General features: G+C 37.7%; 1 protein-coding gene across 1 annotated transcript in view; it reads left to right on the top strand.

The window, feature by feature from the left end:
• The window catches only part of LOC139717798 (uncharacterized), a 51663-nt gene that overhangs the window by 18815 nt on the left and 12790 nt on the right, over positions 1-20058 (top strand). Inside the window, exon 3 of the mRNA XM_071629297.1 lies at positions 13318-13546. Coding sequence (XP_071485398.1) covers positions 13318-13546 — 229 coding nt within the window. The remainder of the gene's footprint in view (positions 1-13317; positions 13547-20058) is intronic.

The raw sequence follows: 20058 nt of genomic DNA, 5'->3' as shown, positions 1-20058 counted from the left end.
CGCAGTTTAATACTGTCTATTACAAAAGTCACCGTCTGGTTTATTGGTTTATTTTCGAAGCACATTGTGAGTGCATTATCTCTACTCCTATCAATAGGGGTCACACTTAACTTTTTTTTTCTAGCCAGGCGGACTACTTAGAATCAATTTTGACACTGAAGCAATATTTTGGCTAGCCAGACAAACTAGTTTCAGAATTTTTCAATTGTGAGCTAGTCCGACGTGATTTTTGGTGGCCAATGGCCAGCAGACTATTGCCAATTTCGAACCCTGAATAAGCTTCCTCCTATAGGCAAACATGATGAATGGCGACTTTTCATCAATTAAGTAGTTTCAGATGAAATTTCTCTCAAAGGGACTGATGCTATGGAATAAGTTGCACTTTTTAACAAGGAATAAATCTAGTGAATAACACGAAGATCTCAAATATCAAAAGTCATTTAAAACAAATGTTTACAACAGAGAATGAAATAGTTTAAAGAGAGCTCTGTTCCATGTTGTCGACTGATGATATCTATACTTGAAAGTATCCAACATACATGTACAATGTACATTAGGTTTAAAGTTTTTTTTCTCCAGTACAAAATTTTTGCGGCCATTTTGCGCAAGAAGATACTCATGAAAAAAACAAATGCTTCCAAATATATTTTTGCATATGATGAGAAATAGAAAGTACAAAGCATAATTCTGTCTGTTTGATTCAGCAAAATAAAAATTGCACAAAATTACAGTTGTAACCTCACCCGAGTACGAAAAGTTACTCATACCAAAATTTCAATTACATGAAATACAAAGTGTAGCGTAGGCCTATAGGGGCCTATTGTACAACAAACAGTGCATTGCAATGCTTTGCCTGGAAAAGGGTGGCTCATGTCAGCAAACAAAATTACTCATGATTGTACAGTTTGTCCATACTACTGTTTTTTAGGACACCTGCTTCTTGTATAACCCTGCAATATGGCCACTGATTTCCAAGCAATCCCATGACTTCATTTGAGCAGGGGTCCCCATACAATCAGCATGATGTACATGTGTCGATATCCTGACCAATACAATGTTTACCTATCTAGAGTACTACCATGGTATACACTGTATAGGCCCTACAGATGTAACTGGAACCAGAAAAGCTGGCAAGTGTATATTGTACAATATGTGTGCAGAAACCTGCCATGGTTGTAGGTGGTGTTATTGAAATCCAGTCAATTTTAATATCAGGTGAGGGGCTTGGGAATGCTAGCAGACATTTAATCTTTTTCAAAAATGCATAAAGTTTACACTTGCTATGGCAGGGAATAATTTCCCTAGTAGCAATTGCATCTATAGCAATTTGTTAAACGCATTTTGGTATGACTGCTATACAAAATATGTGCGTAGTAATTTCATTATACAATCATGTACATAGACTAAAATCGCTAAATATTGAGAAGGAAAATTATTCCCTGTATGATGTCACCTGCCTGCAGCAATAAAACTCAGAATTTCTACAGAAGATTGTTCCAGGTGACAGACTACGTATGCGAAATCGATCGGTTGAAGTTATTTACAAAAATGAGTGACAAAAGTATGCGCTTCAAAGTTCGCTTGTGATTGTTGATTGCATGCAGCAAATGTTTGTTTATTGTGACATTAGAGCCGTGTAATGGAACAAAAATTGTGAGTCAATCGTGAGTTTAACATGGGAGTCAATGGAAATTGGTGACATCAGCCATGCACTATCCATTTTTCCCCAAACAGAATTGCATGGCTGACAGCTGCAGCGTGCGATGAAAATTTTAACTAAATGTCACATGATTGGCAATCGACCAATCGGATAGCACTCTGCATTCTTTTTAGGTGTTGTATAATGCAAAAGGTTATAATGTACTATAAATGTACAGCAAATCAGCATTCAATTCTAGACATCAGATTATTGTAAGAAAGGAAGTTACATAATACATAGACTCAAGTCTGTCCTGGAGCACTCATTTTGTAGGCCTACTTCCTCATCTTATCATGTACTAGTAACTGCTAACTCTGTTTTGAGATTTTTAAAGAGATATTAGTGCTGTTATGGTGACTCAGATAACAACTATGGTGTCAACATCATTGTGCAAACATTGTTTTACTTCAAAGATATCAAACTACTCTAGATATATTTTATTAGTAACTTCTATCAAAAATGACCGCCATATTTTATTTTGCAGAGCTCCTCTATAAAAGCTGTGGCATACAAGTACATTTATATGTGGGTCAATCCATGTCAAATCATCCAGTGCTTGTCACCCGACCCCCTCCGATTTTCTTTAAAATCGCACCAAATGTTCCCCAAAGTGTCTGACGGAAAATCCCAAAATATTTTGCCCCAAGGTCAATTGGTTGCTAAGATACAGCTTCACATAGCAACCGGTGCGCATTCAGAAAAATTAGTTAAAAGAAAATTAGCCATTTTTGATTGATTGTGGTGGCATGGATATTTATGCAAAAGCTTTCATTTTCAGGAAATTGAGAGAACTTTATATTCTTTGCAAGAAAAACTGACTGTGACGCGAAATTGACTTTTCGTTAACGTGCACGAGGTCATCGAAAATGGTGTTAAATGTTAATTTCCAAAATTTTGATGCATATTTAGAGGCTAATATCTTCCACATTTCATCACCTTAGGTTCTAATATATTATGCTGTTGAAGGCTTTGACTTGCTCAGTAATTTTGAAAAAAATCAGCGCATTCATGCCCACCGTTTTTACGGAGAGCGCCCTCAAAGTTGACAAAAATGAAAAATGTGCCAAATTCAAGGTCACGGATCACCCTTCGTCCCACCTAGGAATGGCACCAATTTTTGTGTATTGATAGACATTTACCTATATTATCTTGGGTTACCAAAGAAATTTTGCTCCCGAAATGTTCAATGGCAAATTTACCCTACCGAAAATGGTCGTAAATGGCCAAATTCCCATGTAATATCACATATTGGGTTTAGAGGACATTTCAAATGTCCAGACTTTCAAGATAAAAAGGCCTAGCCCTGTGATATTTGCAGTAGGGATAGTCTGTTATACATATTTTAGTAATATACACCACTAAACACTTTCATTACATAATAATGACCTTGAAATTTAATCCAAATTTTGATAAAAACAATAAATTGCTCCATTTTCCTCATTGTATTGCATACAATATTATGTAATATGTGTTTTGTAACACTTTTCACAGAGCAATATTTCAAGAATTATGAAAGCTGACAGCCTACCACATGAAGGTTCTAAAGTATTTGTGCTCTTCTTTCAGATTTTGTGTCAATTTGATCATGAATGTTATACCCTTGACCTTGAAGTGCTTCTAAAAATAGCTGTAAATTTGTTAACTACAAACCTACACACATGACAGGTATATTATGGCATGCTATACTTGTGATTCTTTCACAAACACAAAAGCTTTTTATGTTGTAAATGTATATACTGGAATTAATCTATACATGCTTGCAAGATATGTTACAATTAATTACTTTGTTCTGACAATGACCCTCAATTTCAATCAAAAAAGGGGACAGCAATATTTTGTGATTTTGTGTGCATTTCCTATGGAAAACAGTGCTTTGTGGTAAAACTCATAAAAACTTGACCATTTTTACTATCTATCACTTTGATTGATTAATTCTATTGTAGTTATGTTAGAAAAGTGGGCTGTGACAATTTCTAATAAAAAAAAACAACATGGTTATGATGTAGAAAATAGAAAAACAAAGAAATACATAAGAAATTCCAAAAACAAGAAAATACATAAGAATTGAAATGATTTTGGAAGTTTTCATAAGGTACAGAACAAATCCCCCGAAAAAGAAGACTCTCAGTCCTTTTAATGTGCGTTTCACAGGCTAGAATAAGAGTCTTATTATGTTGGCCGCAATGTCCATAATTATCAACTATTATTACGTACTTAAATACAGGTCGTTATGGAGAGGAATAGGCATTTCTCATGATTTTGAAGGTCATAAATCGAGGGTCATTATCAGAACAAAGTAATTGATTGTAACATAATTTGCAAGCATGTATAGATTAATTCCAGTATATACATTTACACCATAAAAAGCTTTTGTGTTTGTGAAAGAATCACAAGTATAGCATGCCATAATACACCTGTCATGTGTGTAGGTTTGTAGTTAACAAATTTACAGCTATTTTTAGAAGCACTTCAAGGTCAAGGGTATAACATTCATGATCAAATTGACACAAAATCTGAAAGAAGAGCACAAATACTTTAGAACCTTCATGTGGTAGGCTGTCAGCTTTCATAACTCTTGAAATATTGCTCTGTGAAAAATGTTACAAAACACGTATTACATAATATTGTATGCAGTGCAATGAGGAAAATGGAGCAATTTATTGTTTTTATCAAAATTTGGATTAAATTTCAAGGTCATTATTATGTAATGAAAGTGGTTTGTGGTGTATATTACTAAAATATGTATAACAGACTATCCCTACTGCAAATATCACAGGGCTAGGCCTTTTTATCTTGAAAGCCTGGACATTTGAAATGTCCTCTAAACCCAATATGTGATATTACATGGAATTTTGGCCATTTACGACCATTTTCGGTAGGGTAAATTTGCCATTGAACATTTCGGGAGCAAAATTTCTTTGGTAACCCAAGATAATATAGGTAAATGTCTATCAATACACAAAAATTGGTGCCATTCCTAGGTGGGACGAAGGGTGATCCGTGACCTTGAATTTGGCACATTTTTCATTTTTGTCAACTTTGAGGGCGCTCTCCGTAAAAACGGTGGGCATGAATGCGCCGATTTTTTTCAAAATTACTGAGCAAGTCAAAGCCTTCAACAGCATAATATATTAGAACCTAAGGTGATGAAATGTGGAAGATATTAGCCCCTAAATATGCATCAAAATTTTGGAAATTAACATTTAACACCATTTTCGGTGACCTCGTGCACGTTAACGAAAAGTCAATTTTGCGTCACAGTCAGTTTTTCTTGCAAAGACTATAAAGTTCTCTCAATTTCCTGAAAATGAACACTTTTGCATAAATATCCATGCCACCACAATCAATCAAAAATGCCTAATTTTCTTTTAACTAATTTTTCTGAATGCGCAACGGTTGCTATGTGAGGCTGTATCTTAGCAACCAATTGACCTTGGGGCAAAATATTTTGGGATTTTCCGTCAGACACTTTGGGGAACATTTGGTGCGATTTTAAAGAAAATCGGAGGGGGTCGGGTGACAACTTTTCTGAAAATTGGATGATTTGACGTGGATTGACCCATGTACACATGCTGGTGTTTCATGGGTGATTTTTTTCCCATCCCGGTGTTAAAAGGTCCTGTTTACCTTTGGGAGCAGTGATTCAAAAAATGTTCAAGATATCACATTTGATGCATATATACAAAGATATGTGTAGGCATGTTGTATCACAACATCTTACCATATTAAATTTTTGCAATAAAGCATAAAATATTGGGAGATATCAGTATTTTCCTCGATAAAGCATAACTGTAGGCGGTTAAGTCTGGAAACATTGGAATAGTAACTATTGTTTACATTTTATGTGCAATACTTAACATTGATTGTATTAAATCAAATTTTAATAGTGGTTATTGCTATCCATAACTCACATTTTAAAACTATTTTAAAGCATTAATGCAAGGTTTTTGTTTCATCTGCAAATGGTAATTCTGCCTTTGTGCGCCTTACTTCCCTCCCTCTCTCGGATCTGTGATTCGTATGACTGTACTGCGGAGTACCAGGAAAATGAGGCTTCTGAGGCCAATCCTATAACTTCCTCCTGGAAATCATTTTTACAGACAGAATTTGTTGAGATTAAGAACAGATTTGGGAGATCTCTGCACTCAGTTCAGTCGGCAAAGGATTTCTACTTTTCAAAAGTCAATTATCCCATGGAAACTGTAATATCTAGGCTAACTTCAGTGCTCCTTCATAGTTAAAGTGTAGCAATACTCAGAATATTTTGTTAGCTATATTTGTAGCATATACCCGAGATATGCCCTCTGCAAAATATCAGAATTTTTTTGTGCTCCTTTTTTTTAATGCGTCTTGAACAGTGTCATATTGTGCATGTGTGCGTGCGATAAGCTATACAGATACAGCTGTATGTGTAATCTCGATATCGTTCATTAAAACATAATTTGTATCTACAAATGTATAGCTAGAACATGCACAGGCCAGTACTGACACTTGCAGAGCAGAACTTAAACGCTTGGAGCACAAGTGCCAAATTGTTATGAAGGTATGATCTTAGTTATCAAATTCAACGACTTTCAGGGGCTATCACAGGTGAATTTGGCTGCTTTTTTTTTTTTGTATTCTAGCTGTACACAAATTTGATTTCCAAGGTATCATTGGTAATACTTTATTAATCTGTGTGTGGTAATCTGACTGGTATGTACATGTATAGTGTCTTTACCTATGGAGAACAGCATTTCATGTGGAGTATTTAATTAACATGTGTTGAATGTGATGCATGCTGCTGTGAAAGATCCCCCAAATCTTGAAAATAAACACAATGAGACTTTAGTACAACATGGGTGTGTTAAGTGTAGGTCAGGAATGCCTCAAATCTATAATCTTGTATACATGTGGCTAGATTTGCTTTAGATTGTTTTACAATGTATGCATGTGAAACTTCATAAAGGAGGGAGAAACAACATCTAGAAAAACCGTCCTGAGCACTAACACGATTACCTCGGAAAATGTGATTACGCCTTACGGTGTGTGCTGCATGAAATCAAAGTGAATGTTTGAGAAAGCAGTTAAATGAGATGTCAGTCACTTCCATTAGTTTGGATTACCATGTACTGAAGTGAAAACTAATGAAAGTCCTACAATCAGGATTACTCATACATGTAGCTCCATACTGTTTATAGTTCGTTGGATGTGCCGTGCAGTGTGCATTCAGTATGCAGACATGTTGTGTAAATTTGACTTGTAACTCAAGGGGAAAACCTGAGACCGAGAGCCTCTTTTAGATTTTGAAAGGCACATGTCTCAACTACAATGTATTCGAGTCTGACAATTATTGAATAGTGCATCGAGAACCAGCTATGTGTTGAAAGAACTCTTCGAAGTTGACTTTTACTGGTACAATTAAGGTACATGTAATGTTTTGTACCTCTTCAAATGCCACATGTGCATGTCAAGTCGTAATCAAAGCATCATCATCGCTGCATTTGTGTTTCCCATTTTGAAGGACACACGTTGCCTACTGTGAAGTTGATTTGGATTTAATAGACTCGGTGAAGAGCAACGTACGCAGAAACTGCCATTTCAAATTATGCATGCGATAATGTGAAATTTTTCCTCTGTATTTCCGGCAATAATGTGAACTCATTTACCGCAACGAAATTGCATTGATCAGCATGTGGTCGTGAAGTTCCTATCAAAAGAATTTTAAATGCTTTCTTAAAATTCTTCTCCTACTCTGTACCTGGAAAAGGAAAAGTGCTATGCAGAATTAATATGACCAACTCAGGTCTTTCCTCCCGCCCAGTCTAGGAAAATATTCTTTAGAGTAAAACTTGTAATGATTTGATGCATGATGATGTATTATTAAAAGTGATAAAGAAAGTGGGGAAGCGAGAAAGAAGAGAGTGCAAACAATACAAAAAGGGGGCAAAGGGCGCAGTCCCTCGGAAACCAATTACCAAAGTGCTAGTAGCAATTTCTTTTCATAGAGCACTTGTAAGTACAATTAGGCACAGCGTAGCACTTACGGGTGCAGAAATTGTGCGTTCGGTTCTGTGATTTAATATTCGCCATGCAGTTCTGTACGTGCTCGGTTTGTGTACTGAAGAAAGTGTTCCTTTCCTGCTTTTGTTATTTCAAACCTGAATGCTTCCTCTATAAATTGAGTACATTCTCTGATACTACAGCATTAAAGGGATGGTGTAGTTTTGGTTAAGAAGGGATATCAGATTTCCAGCTTTTTTTTTGTGAGATAGTAAGAAACCAGTTATGAAATATAAAAGAGCATGTGATTCTAAGAGGAATTCAGAGTTTATATGGTCAGGCAAGAGTTTCTTCAATTTGTCTACCTCTACAAATAAATTTTTTAAGATTACAGCTGCTGATCTGTTAATTAACAAACATGTCAGAAAAAAAGGACTCGAACCTGTCATCTGCTGCTTTCTAAAGAAACTCACACCTGAACTTTAACCCCTCTAAATAATATCTTGCTTTCAAAGTTCTGTTCATTTGAATTTGCTTGCTGGATTCAGCTTTATAAAACGACTCAATTATTTTGGTTTCCCCATTGAAGAGCCTCCTTCTGGATTTATTGAGGAGTGGGGGAGAACAATTTTTGCTATTTTTCATGGCCAAGCTACTGTAAATCACATTGATGACATTTTGCTCCAGGGTCGTTAATTCATGCTGGTGTGGAGGAAAAAAAGGCTCCAGGTCTCACAATCGATGGTTTTTAAAATCACATGAGATAAGTTTATTGTTATTGACTGTTTAACTTTATTACATTTAGGCCTACATATTGTACATGTACAAAGTTGCCTGAATAATACTTTGCAGGTGGGTCATATTGATGGTGATAGGCCGCGTTCATGCGGATTTCGTAGCCAGAATCACAAACGTGAATCATGATTCAAAACGGCGTTTCAAATCACGGTCTCAGCGGAAGAGCGTTCATGCGGGCTTTCGCAATGCTGATTCTGGCTCTGCTCATCCTTTGCCATTGCGCAGCGCACTGCGCAGTTTCTGCAACTCGAGCCAGACCTCCTTATGCCAACTGATCAGTCAGTTATTATAGGCCTTTACGTTTTAATTTCAGTGAATACTTTCCAATACTAAGGTGTGGCATTCAGGCTCTGCCCAGAGAAGGGAATAATCCTAATTCTTCGTCTCTCCAATCGTTTCCCTAGGTAGACACAGCGCTGCAGCCATTACTTTTATCATCTCAATCGGAGAGTTATTACATGTATTATTATATTAAACAGCTAACGTTAGATACTAGCATAGAATCGATGTATGGCGTTGATGTAAACAAATAAGTGCAAGTATGGTACCGAAACACACGATTCATAAGACGTACACAAGCGCGCGAACAGAGCAAGAAGCTGTGGGATACCCCTCGAGACACGCATGCGCGCAACGCACAATGACGTCATAGAATCATGATTGAAATCACGGTTGCGTTCATGCGGTTTCTGCGATCTTGATTCTGGCAGAATCATGATTCAAAACGCCCTATTTTCCGCGTTTCAGATCGGCGTTTTGAAACGCGTTTAAATGGAAAAATCGCATGAACGCAACGCAACTAAACACGTTTAGCGACTAAACGTGTTTAGAAACGCAATTCTAGTTTCGCATGAACGCAGCCATAGTCTACCGACATCCTCAAAAACCTTTTCCCCATGCTAATTAAATCTTTCTGCTTCTGCTGGAAGCACCTTACAAAAGATTTACTTTTTATTGTCACTTCCAGACAGAAGAATACAAAAGGCCCTGATTTTGATTTTGAGTGATTGTTGGATAGAGAGATGCATATGCTATGTAAACACACCAGTATCACCATAGTTGCTCAGATTTGGAACCTTTCCGACTTTGATGTGTGAAAATGTTGGCAGCCCTTCAAATTAACCTGAAGAAATCAGATCAAGGATTATGTGAGCACTGCTCACCAAAGGTCTTTTGCTTTGGAGCATGCTGATACTAGTTTGGGCCTATGATCTTCTCGTGGAATTTACTGGCAATGGGCATTATCAGTCTTATGCAAGATGTGACACAAGGCCCGTTCACACACAAGGGAAAAAGTGAGATTTAAAAATCAATTTTCTTTACAATCGCGATCAAAATTTCACAATTTTTTCCTGTGTGGACAGAAAAATCTCACTAATTTTCGTGATCCTATTCGCGATCCAACTCGCACTATTAGTGCGATTTTTCAAAAAAATCACGATTATTTTGCCAAGTGTCGTGTGTGTGAGCGCGATCGAGATTCGGAAATTGGTATTTTTAATCCCATCGTTCGTAGCGGGTGAACATCAACATTATTGGGACTGTGGGGTCAGTCTTCAGTCATGCAAGATTCGTGCATGCGCAATTTGGCCACTGATCGTTCTTTCCTTGCTGCGAAGTGTGATTTTCCCCTGTGTATGAACGGTCAAAAAAAAAAAAAAATCGAAATTTGGATCGCGATTGTAATTTCGATTTTCGTTGTGTGTGAACGGGCCTATTGTATCAAAAAGTAAAAGTTGAAAGGGGGGAGGGAGGTTAACTATCTGGCTTTAGGATCAGTATTTACAAGGACTTTCTGATTGTGTTGACAATGATGGTGCCATTCTCGTACCAGAGCGGTCTCAAATGGCTGCAGTCCACTTGTTACAGTGTACATCTGTGGTGTTATCACCCATTTCAGTTCTTGTGCATGCCCTTCACGACGTACTGTTATGACATCATGGCTCTGTCCCATCATGCGGGGCTGGCTATTCGTGCACCATGTTTGAAATTTTGTAAGCTTCTACAGGTAATGTTCAATTAGAAATGAACAAGTTACCATTGATTTCTGTCAAAAAGAAAAGAAAAGAAAAGAAAATGCAGCTACAGGGAAGGAAATACTGTAAACGTGGAAATTTTCGCGGTACATTAATTTTCGCGGATTTCGCGCTACGTTCGGCTAGCGCGAATTCAAAAACGCGCGAACATATCTTCGCAATTTTCTATGCACATTTTGAACGGCCTGGTGCGCTTCGTCGATGATAGTGCTACGTAGTACAGACATGTTTACCCATATAGCAGTATCATCGCACGCACCGCATGCACCGAGCCCACGGCCGATTGATGTGCTACATCCCCGCGACTACAGTACTAGTCCTACAGAACATGTATCGAGTAAAATACATGTACTACGTAGTTGAGCGCTTATACTCGCACTCGCGCCGCTCGCTACGTCGCTTATCGTACGCTGGCATCGCTGGATGAAAACAGCGACTGTGTATTAACCCGCTGCCGAGCGCGAATTTAAGAACCCGCGAATATGTTTTCGAGCCGCTCAGCGCGAAAAATTAATCGCGCGAAAATATTGACGTTTACAGTAGACCAGTTTATGAGCAGTGAGCACTATTGGTGTCTTCCTGTACCGATTTAAATATTTTGCTAAATATTGTAGCTGATCTGTTTACATTTAGCCGTTGCTATGTATGGTACAATGTAGGCCGATATCAGGCAAGCTGCTAAGGTGCGAGGCACAGCTGTTACTAAGGATTCTGTTGAAAATATACTTTTCTACAGTTTCTGTATGGCTGTGCACAGTATATAATCTAGGGCCTATAATCTCTATTTGGTAATATTGTTTTTATCGTGGCCTATGTAATGAAGCCTCACGGGACTTCGAGGGGTATCCACCCCTCCCTTGTAGCTGACAGCTATGTGAGTGCAAATGAGAACTTAATGTCTGTAAAGGTGATCCCCCTCATCCCTTTGAAATGATAGGTACACTTTGTAGATGCCTCTTCATGTTTCGATTCATTCCTTTGATGACTTAAATTCATTTTGTTGGAGTCAAGTACATTGTAGTGTCATGTTCAGTCCTTTTACATTGTCAGCATAATGCAAAATTAAACGGGACTGCTTTCAGAAGAGATCATTTGCTGCAAAAAAAAAAAAGATGCATTAATATTTGGGGGTGCAGTTTCCTTTTAGTGATGCGGTGAATGCATACAAGTTTCTCTAATCCATGGAAGCATAACTGTTTGTGCTTGCATTTATTTGTTTTCTCACAACTGTGATATTCAGTTGTGTAACACGAGCAGTGTGATTCCCCAACTTTTGTTGAGAAATATTGGTATGTGATCATGCAGAGCCTCTTTGCCAAGATATTTTCAGTCAGTCATGCACTGCTGTATATAGATCACGTCTGTTGATTTGTCAGAACTCTGAAGGGGGAAAAAAAGTTTTCCTTTGTGCATTTGCAGTTGCGTGGAAGCGGTGAACTGGTTCAAGTGCCACAAAAGAGTTTCTGTGAATATGAAAAAAAAAAGATGGGAAAGTTTGCCTTGTTTTTCAATGAATGCACATAACTGTACCATGTGTCAGAGGATTGCTGCACAGAAATAAACAGCTTTGGCCAGCCATTGCGAAATCTGCTCAGTTTGACATGTGAAAAACATTCTCTCTAAATATTTTTAAAGATGATGTCACAGATAAAAGGTCATTAGAATATGATGACCTGTGTCAAGCCTTCCACGAAGGTCATCATTTCTGACAATTTTCTGAGAGGACAATACAGATTAAAGTCTTTGATTGAATATAAATGACAACCATGTCAATCAATGGGAATAGTCAAAATGTTTGTCTTGTGGCTGCCCTAATTTGCCAATACAAAGGGCGGGCGGCACAGCTGCAGTGGTCGCTGATGTATTGCCAGATGATTCAGAATGTTTAGCATACAAATAATAGAGCCATCTTAGGGATGACCAGTACTACGTAATGTGTTTTTATTAAAATTGGCAGGCCCTGTACATTGGCACCACAAGATGATAGGTGTGTCCAATCTGAGGCTACACACTTTCAATAGTGCTTTCTGTTGCTGGTTTTCTTTTAAATGTGCATGTCAAGGAACTGTTTGGTACCAAGTCATGCATATGTATACTCGCATTTTTGATACACATGTACACACATTACATTTTAATCCCAACATGTACAAGGTACAGTGGTACATGTCTGCGCTTACAATGTATAATTCTGTGCACATGGGCTAATATTTACAGTACCTGTTTTGTTAGCATTATCATCTGACTGTTGTTGCGTGATTGTACAGTTTGAAGGGAGTGTATTTATTGATGAGATAAAGGTTGGATTGTAATGTTTACCTTGCCTTTCGGCATTGTCTTTCATGTTTCGAGTGCATGGCTACAATTATTGTACATAACATGTCCAACTAAAATCTCTCGTTTTTACTGTGTTGAAAAGACTGATGTATTTGTGATATTGTACTGAGCTCTTCCCACATCTGCTTGTGCCATCCCTTCTTGAGAAACTTTAGTTTGCAGTCAAAACTTGACATTGAATACTTGAGCGGAAAGCCATTTTTGTCTGGACTATGAAAATAAATGAAACTTGGAATGGATCCAGAATACGGTATGTGCCTACTTTGGCACTGCATAATAATGTTCTTGTTGAATACAAAATTTGTATTGTAATTTGTAAGTGTCATTGACCAATTATTTTCAGGATCCTTCCTTTTATACCCTCATAATTGTCATTCTAACAAGTTAGTTTGACTATAGGAAGGTTAAATTGCTCCTGGCTTACATTTTTTTTTTTCACTGTTCTATGACCTGTATTTCTATGTGCAGTATTCCAAGCGAGACACACCAAAGAACACGTACGGCTGGCAACGTGCTGAAGTTGTGGGTGCCTTGGTAAACGCAGTCTTTCTCTTCGCTCTGTGCTTTACAATCCTGGTGGATGCAGTCGAACGCCTCGTCGAACGCGAGAACATCACAAACCCAACCCTCGTTCTCATCGTTGGAGGCGTTGGGCTCGGAGTCAACCTTATAGGCATACTTCTCTTCAGCTCCCACGGTAAGTAGATTACAGGGGAAAAAGTTATGTAATACACACGTACCTGTATCAGGGCCCGACTGGCGACAGTGACTGCCCATGTGTGAAAGCTTGAAAAACGTGGTGATTAGGCGACTTAAAACTCATTGTAGTAACTTGTTTGTCACAAGACGGTATAAGGAGGTTACCTTGACTTGCTGTGTTTAGGCGTGTTTTGAAAACTCACCAAAATATCTTTGCTCAGAAGGGAGAAGGCAAGGTATGACTGACCCAAGGTACCTTGTTCAGGATGAGGGAGGTGCCTTGTTCTAGTAGGAAAGAAAGTGACTTCTTACACATGTTACTCACCTATACACCTTGCTTCTGAGGGTGAAATAGTGACAAAACAATTTGATGGTCTTGGCTATAGTGTGTTCATTTCCTCATTTCACCAGAAGCGTAGCCAAAATTTGGAAATGTTGGGAGTAATGTTTAGGGTTATAAAGGGATTTTTTTTTTGGCGGTGTGATCATGAGTTTGTAAATTGTGATTTGATATTGTGAAATATACAAGGATTTTTACATAGTTTGTATTTTTATGCAAGAGATTACAAAAGTACAGTTATGAATATTTTATGATAATCAGTGGCACATAAATCTGTAACGCTGGATGCGTCTGGAAGGGATATAGGTTAGGGTGGTCCGCGGACTTCAGTTATTTAGTTAACTTGCCCAATGCCTGGCAGCCCTGTCAGTTGCATTTAGTGTTTAGGTGTTTATGTGTTATTGTATTGATTGATTGTTTTGAGCTTTGTAATTGATTATGTATTGCATGTTTTCTGCCAAATAAAATAATGATAATAATAATAACAGTGTTTTGGACAGCCCAGCCACGATGCATGAAGGAGTTGCAGTACATACGAAAGATGTACATTGTAACACACCTCACAACATAAAACCAAATGTCAGCAAACTTGGCCGACTGCGATGATGTTTCTTCACCCTGTTAGTTTCTTGTGTTTGTTTTTGTTTTGTGTTTGTTTGTTGTTTTTTTGCAAAAATTCACACAGTAAAATTTAACAGGTCATCATATCCACAAGGGTTAATGGAAATGCATTCCTCTTGAGCTAAATTCAACTTCTATAAAGCGTCGTGTTAGATTTCTAGTCATCTTGCATTCATAGTTAAAAATTGGCTTACAGCAGCAAGGTACATTAGCATGTAAAGTTGCTTGCATCCATTTTTATGGCTCACGTTCTGTTATACCAACAAGTTTTATCATCACAAACCTAGAGCAGAGATTGTCGTAATCACTTCAGATACGGAATCATAAGATAGCATACATGCACAATATAAATTTATAAACATGCAATATGTACAAACTGGGTATTTGTAAAATACTTTATCTCATCTGTGTTCAACCATTATCTGTTTTGCTGAATCGTAGCAAAGCTTTGGAGTACAAAGGAAATTTGTATGACCCTCCTGATGACAAGGATGTATTCTCTAAAGCTTAGCACTAATAGCAGATGACCTTAAATGCTTTACTTTTGTAGGACATGAAAAATGAGTTCTTGTTTGTTTTTTGGTTTGTTTGGGAAAGACAGTTTGTTGCCACTGTTTCAGTTCCGTGTATGATTCCCATGCACACATATGTTTTGGTTTGTTTCATGTTTTTAAACATATTTTGGCAATAAACGAGTTCCAAGTGTTTGCTCATGTGCCATTCCACTACGTACTATGTGCGCATTCATAGTGATGATGACGTAGACTTCATACGTGAGTGCTCGTTCATTAGCCCTGCACCTGACGCACTCGATAAACAGAGAAGAAGATTAAAAGTTTGTTGTATAGATCTACCTTGAAATATTATAATAAGATGGATAAAGAACAGTTTAAAATGTGCATTTCTCTAGTTTGCCCAAGCAAAGATTGTGAGTTGGGATGGGGTAGTATCAAAAGAAGAGTGGTTAAACCCCCCCCCCCCCCTAAAAAAAAAAAAAAAATCTTGCTCGTGTTTGTGTGCATGTTGTGGTGCAGTTCTTGTTGACAATCAGTTTTCAAGTCAACTCGAATGAATTGGGTTAACATGAAATAAAAGTAGTTGTGAGTTTTGTATGAGAAGGTCAAACATGCAGTATTACACAAGCAAAATTTATGGAATGATTACACTTCACATGCTTCACGGAGCGTGTACATCAATCTTAATCATAAAGTGATGATGTCATTGATTTTATTAAGTTCTCACCGACCTGCAGACAAACCTTCCCAGATTTTCTCTCTGTTCTGACATAGAATCAAAAGGATAAATTGTACAGTTTACATTCTCTTCCAACTGCTAATAATTCATTTTACATTGACAGTGACGCTTTTAAAAGTGATAAAATGTTGTAGTCTCTTAATTATTGACCATTGTGCTTCATTTTTGAATAAAAATTATTGGGATAATCTTGCACAGTAATTACTCATCACATGAGCTCATCAACTTATAATCGCCGCTATCTTTTTGCATTAATTGTGTTTATCACCATGAATTAGAGCAGTCCTATGGCAGTATCGAGCTTTTTAGCATGCTCTTCTTTCCAAAGTTGAATTCAAGTACCCGTGATTATGAGGATTACACCCCTGCCACACCCCCTTCATTGACAGCTTTAACTTTAATAATGTGTCCAGTGATGGATACAGTATTGAAAGATACATTGCAAATGTATGTGCTAATTCATGGTGTTGTATGGCTCAGTCAAGGCAAGAATGAATATCTTTATATTTTGATCACATGGTGTTGCACATTTTATCCAGGTTTGAGGGTCGTTTGTATGAAGGATTAGTATCTTGATAAAGGAAGTCATTAATGTTCTTGACAAATTTGCAATCTGTCCGTCCTACAAGCTTTATACAGTACAATGTAGGTCAGATTTACAGAAGAAGAATTACAAGTTAAAATGAGTGCAGGTTAAGGTCAGGTACGGAAATCAGGAAATACGCTAAAATTGCTCAAGCACGTAAAGAGAAAAACAGTGTTTGATACAAATGTTGGACAGAGATGGCTTGTGCATGTTGAAATTTGCATCACAATTACCTTTTATGTTTAATACATGATTTCTCCAGATGCTGAAACTATTAAACCTTGTTGATTTGTTTGTGCAGACCCACAGCATCGAAAGCTGCAAATTTGCATAAGACTGAAAGGATTCTGGACAGTTCTTTGTTTCTCAGGAACCTATATCCTCGCAAGCTAAACTTTCTGTTTGTATTGTACTTCCTGCTATGAAGTTCCCAGTGGTAGAATGCAGTGTGTGAAACACTATGCATTAGCATACAAAGAAAAAAAAAGGTGTACATTGTATATCGGAAAAAACAAGTTGACCAGCAGGAAGGAGAAGGGACACATACAATCAAAGACTAATGCTTAATGAAATAGACAACACACGCACGCAAGTACACACCCACCCACACCCACACAGACACAGACACAGACACGCACAGACACAAACACGCACACACAAATATTCCAAGTTTCAGATTTTGAAGAATTAGTTAACTTTGATAAATCATTTTTCTAGGTTGCCAGTTTTTCTGGCAAAAGCCTGAAGTCAGACCCAGGTAGTATCAAAGTTCAGGCTCTTTTGTATACTTTAAAGTTGTCTTTTTTTTCTGTGTAGGTATGTATTTCAGGTCCTCTCATTCTTACTGGCATCCCTTTATGTTTATTATTCTTCAAATGATGTGCCCGTACCTATATCCAGGGCAGTAGCTCTATGAAATGCGTGAAGCCATTCATGATTAATCATAAATAGCAAAGGTTCTGCCACCCGGTGAGGTGATTACTATGCCCTGTTTACTCTGAGCTGGGCTGACTCGTCCTTCCGTAGTCAATCATTCGGAAGAAGAAATATCAAATGTCGCAAGGTTGTTAAAGGGATGGTATAGTATTGCTTGAGGTAAGGCATCAGCTTTTAACATTTTGCGAGATATTCAGAAACCACTCTATGAAATTTTAACGAGCATACAATTCTAAAGGGAATGAAAAGTTTATTTGATGAAAACTGGTTTTTGAAATGAGTGAGATATCTAAAAACAATGTAAAACAAAGAGATTGTCATAAAAGTTGTGGCATGTCGCATTTTATTGGGATTATTATTATTATTTTTTTTTTTTTTGGGGGGGATATCTCAGCCGTTTAAACCAGTTTTCAATAAAATGTAAATCCCTAAGAATTACATGTTCTTTCATATTTCATGAGAGATTTCTCATCATCTCACACACACACACACACACACACACACACACACACACACAAAGTTGGAAACCTGCAGCACCATCTACTGTAAAACAAGGAATGTTCGCGTGCATTTTAATTTCGCGAATTTCGCGAGCGCGAAGATTCGCGAAATTAAAATGCATGCGAAAGATCTTGTCTGCACTATATTATGCATTGAATGCCAGTGGCAGTTCGCAAAAATTTCATGCCGCAAAAAAGGCCATCGGCTCCAAGTTGAGAAAAATTCATGCCGCGAATATATATCTTGTTTTACAGTATGCTGTAAACTCAAAGTGTACTGCGCACATTGTGCACACCTGAGTGCAAAGGCTGAAGACTGGGTCCATCAATTAACTGTATGCCTCATGTACAGTTACACTATACGGTACATTCCTGGCCACTGTGATAGACTGTAAAGAAAAGCTGTGCAAGTGGAGATAGCGTGCAACTACCTGCTAGCTCCGTTAATTTTCTTGTCTTCTGGCAAATTGGTGTACAGTTACATACACAATGTGTTGTCAAGGAGTTATTATGATACATTACACTTCTATGGTAGTGTCAAGTGCCATGTCTGTCCAACCTCAGTTTGTGCACTGTTGACTATGGCACAGTTGTCTAGTGATTAGTATGTCTCTTACATCGCACAGTATCTTATTAACTTGTCAGTTGTACTGTATTACAGCATCTTGTAATCAGTCATTCTGAAGTTACATGCAGTTGTCTTGTCAGGTCAAGCAGCCATATGGAATATAACAGCTGGAACAATAAGCCTGAAGAGTTGGGGTGTCATACTGAATTTCAACATTCCTTTTGCGATCTGGATCATGTGAACCTGAACCGTGGGAAAACACACAATTGCAGTCGCCAAATTCAACTCAAAATGTTATGAAATAATATGTGCTTGTGTTTTTAAACACTTGGCAAGAGAGGATCACAACTCATGGCTCAATGACTTCAAAAAGCATTTTGATTGTGGAAGAATACACAAATTATTATTATTATTATTATTTGGAGGGGGGAGGGGAAGGGAGAAATCTTCAATTGGGTGAGGCTGGTATGTGCAGATACTGTGCAATGTAGGTCTACAATGTAGGCCCTACATCTGTCTCATTAGCAGAAGATACAAAAACCCAACATTAATGCTTTAAAATAGTTCTAAAATGTAAGTTAGGATTAGAAACAACCACTGTAAAAATTTGAATCCATATTTGATATTAAGTAGTATGTTAAATACACAAAATGTGAACAATGGTTATGATAAAATGCTTCCAGACTAAACCATTTACAGTTATGGTTTAATGAGAAAAATATATATATTTCTGTATATTTTGGGCTTTATTGCGAATATTTTATGTGGTAGAATGTTTGGTAACACAACAGCCCTACACATACAGTATATATGCATCAAATGTAATATCTTGAAAAATGTTTATATCACTGTTCCCAAAGGTAAACAGGACCTTTAACCTATCTGTGATTTACCATCTTCTTTTATGTGGCCACCTAATGTACACTTGTAAATATCACTTGAGAGAAATAAATATATCAAGGAGCTGCCTATGGCTGCAAACTGACAAATGCAGCGAGGGGATACAGAATTTGTGTCCAATACACATTGTAGTCTCGTAGTCACTCAACAGCTGAAAAAGGAGAAACTATACACATGCACACACACACACACACACACACACACACACACACACACACACTCAAAATATATCAATTTACTCTAAGGGATAGCACAGTTCTAGTTGAAATGGGGCTTCAGATTTCCAGGTTTTTTAGCTCACCTGAGGGCTCGGTCACACTGCCCAAAAGTCGCGTAAACGCATGAATCTCGCAAGAAATTTGGTTTTGCGCGCTTGTTCGTCAAGAATTTTCGCTATTTACGCGATGAAAATCACTGATTAACTGTGCAAGAACTACGGAAAGATCATGCAAAAATCACTAAGAAACCATGCATTTTCAACGCATAGGCACGCAAAGGCCCCAAATAGGGTGAGTACGTGGTTGTGCTCGACAACTGAAGTCCACGGTAAACCACGTGTAATCTGCGCATTATCGCTAATGAACTGCTATGAATCGCACATTATTTGCACATGAACGCAATAGCGACAACATTTTCCCGAACGATTACTGATATTTCATGCATATTTCGCGTATTGCCTGCGTAAGAACGACGCAAACTAAGCAAAAATTACGTAAAATAGTGAAATACTGCGTAAACTTTTATGTGAAGCCGAGTTTTGAGCTGCTCAAAACCTTGCCAAGGCCCGGTTACACTGCCCAAAAGT

The sequence above is a fragment of the Diadema antillarum genome, unplaced genomic scaffold, assembly GCF_040938485.1.
Source record: "Diadema antillarum isolate AM-2024a unplaced genomic scaffold, OU_Dant_1.0 scf00000082, whole genome shotgun sequence".
Lineage (NCBI taxonomy): Eukaryota > Metazoa > Echinodermata > Echinoidea > Diadematoida > Diadematidae > Diadema > Diadema antillarum.
This window is presented reverse-complemented; position numbering and strand designations above follow the sequence as displayed.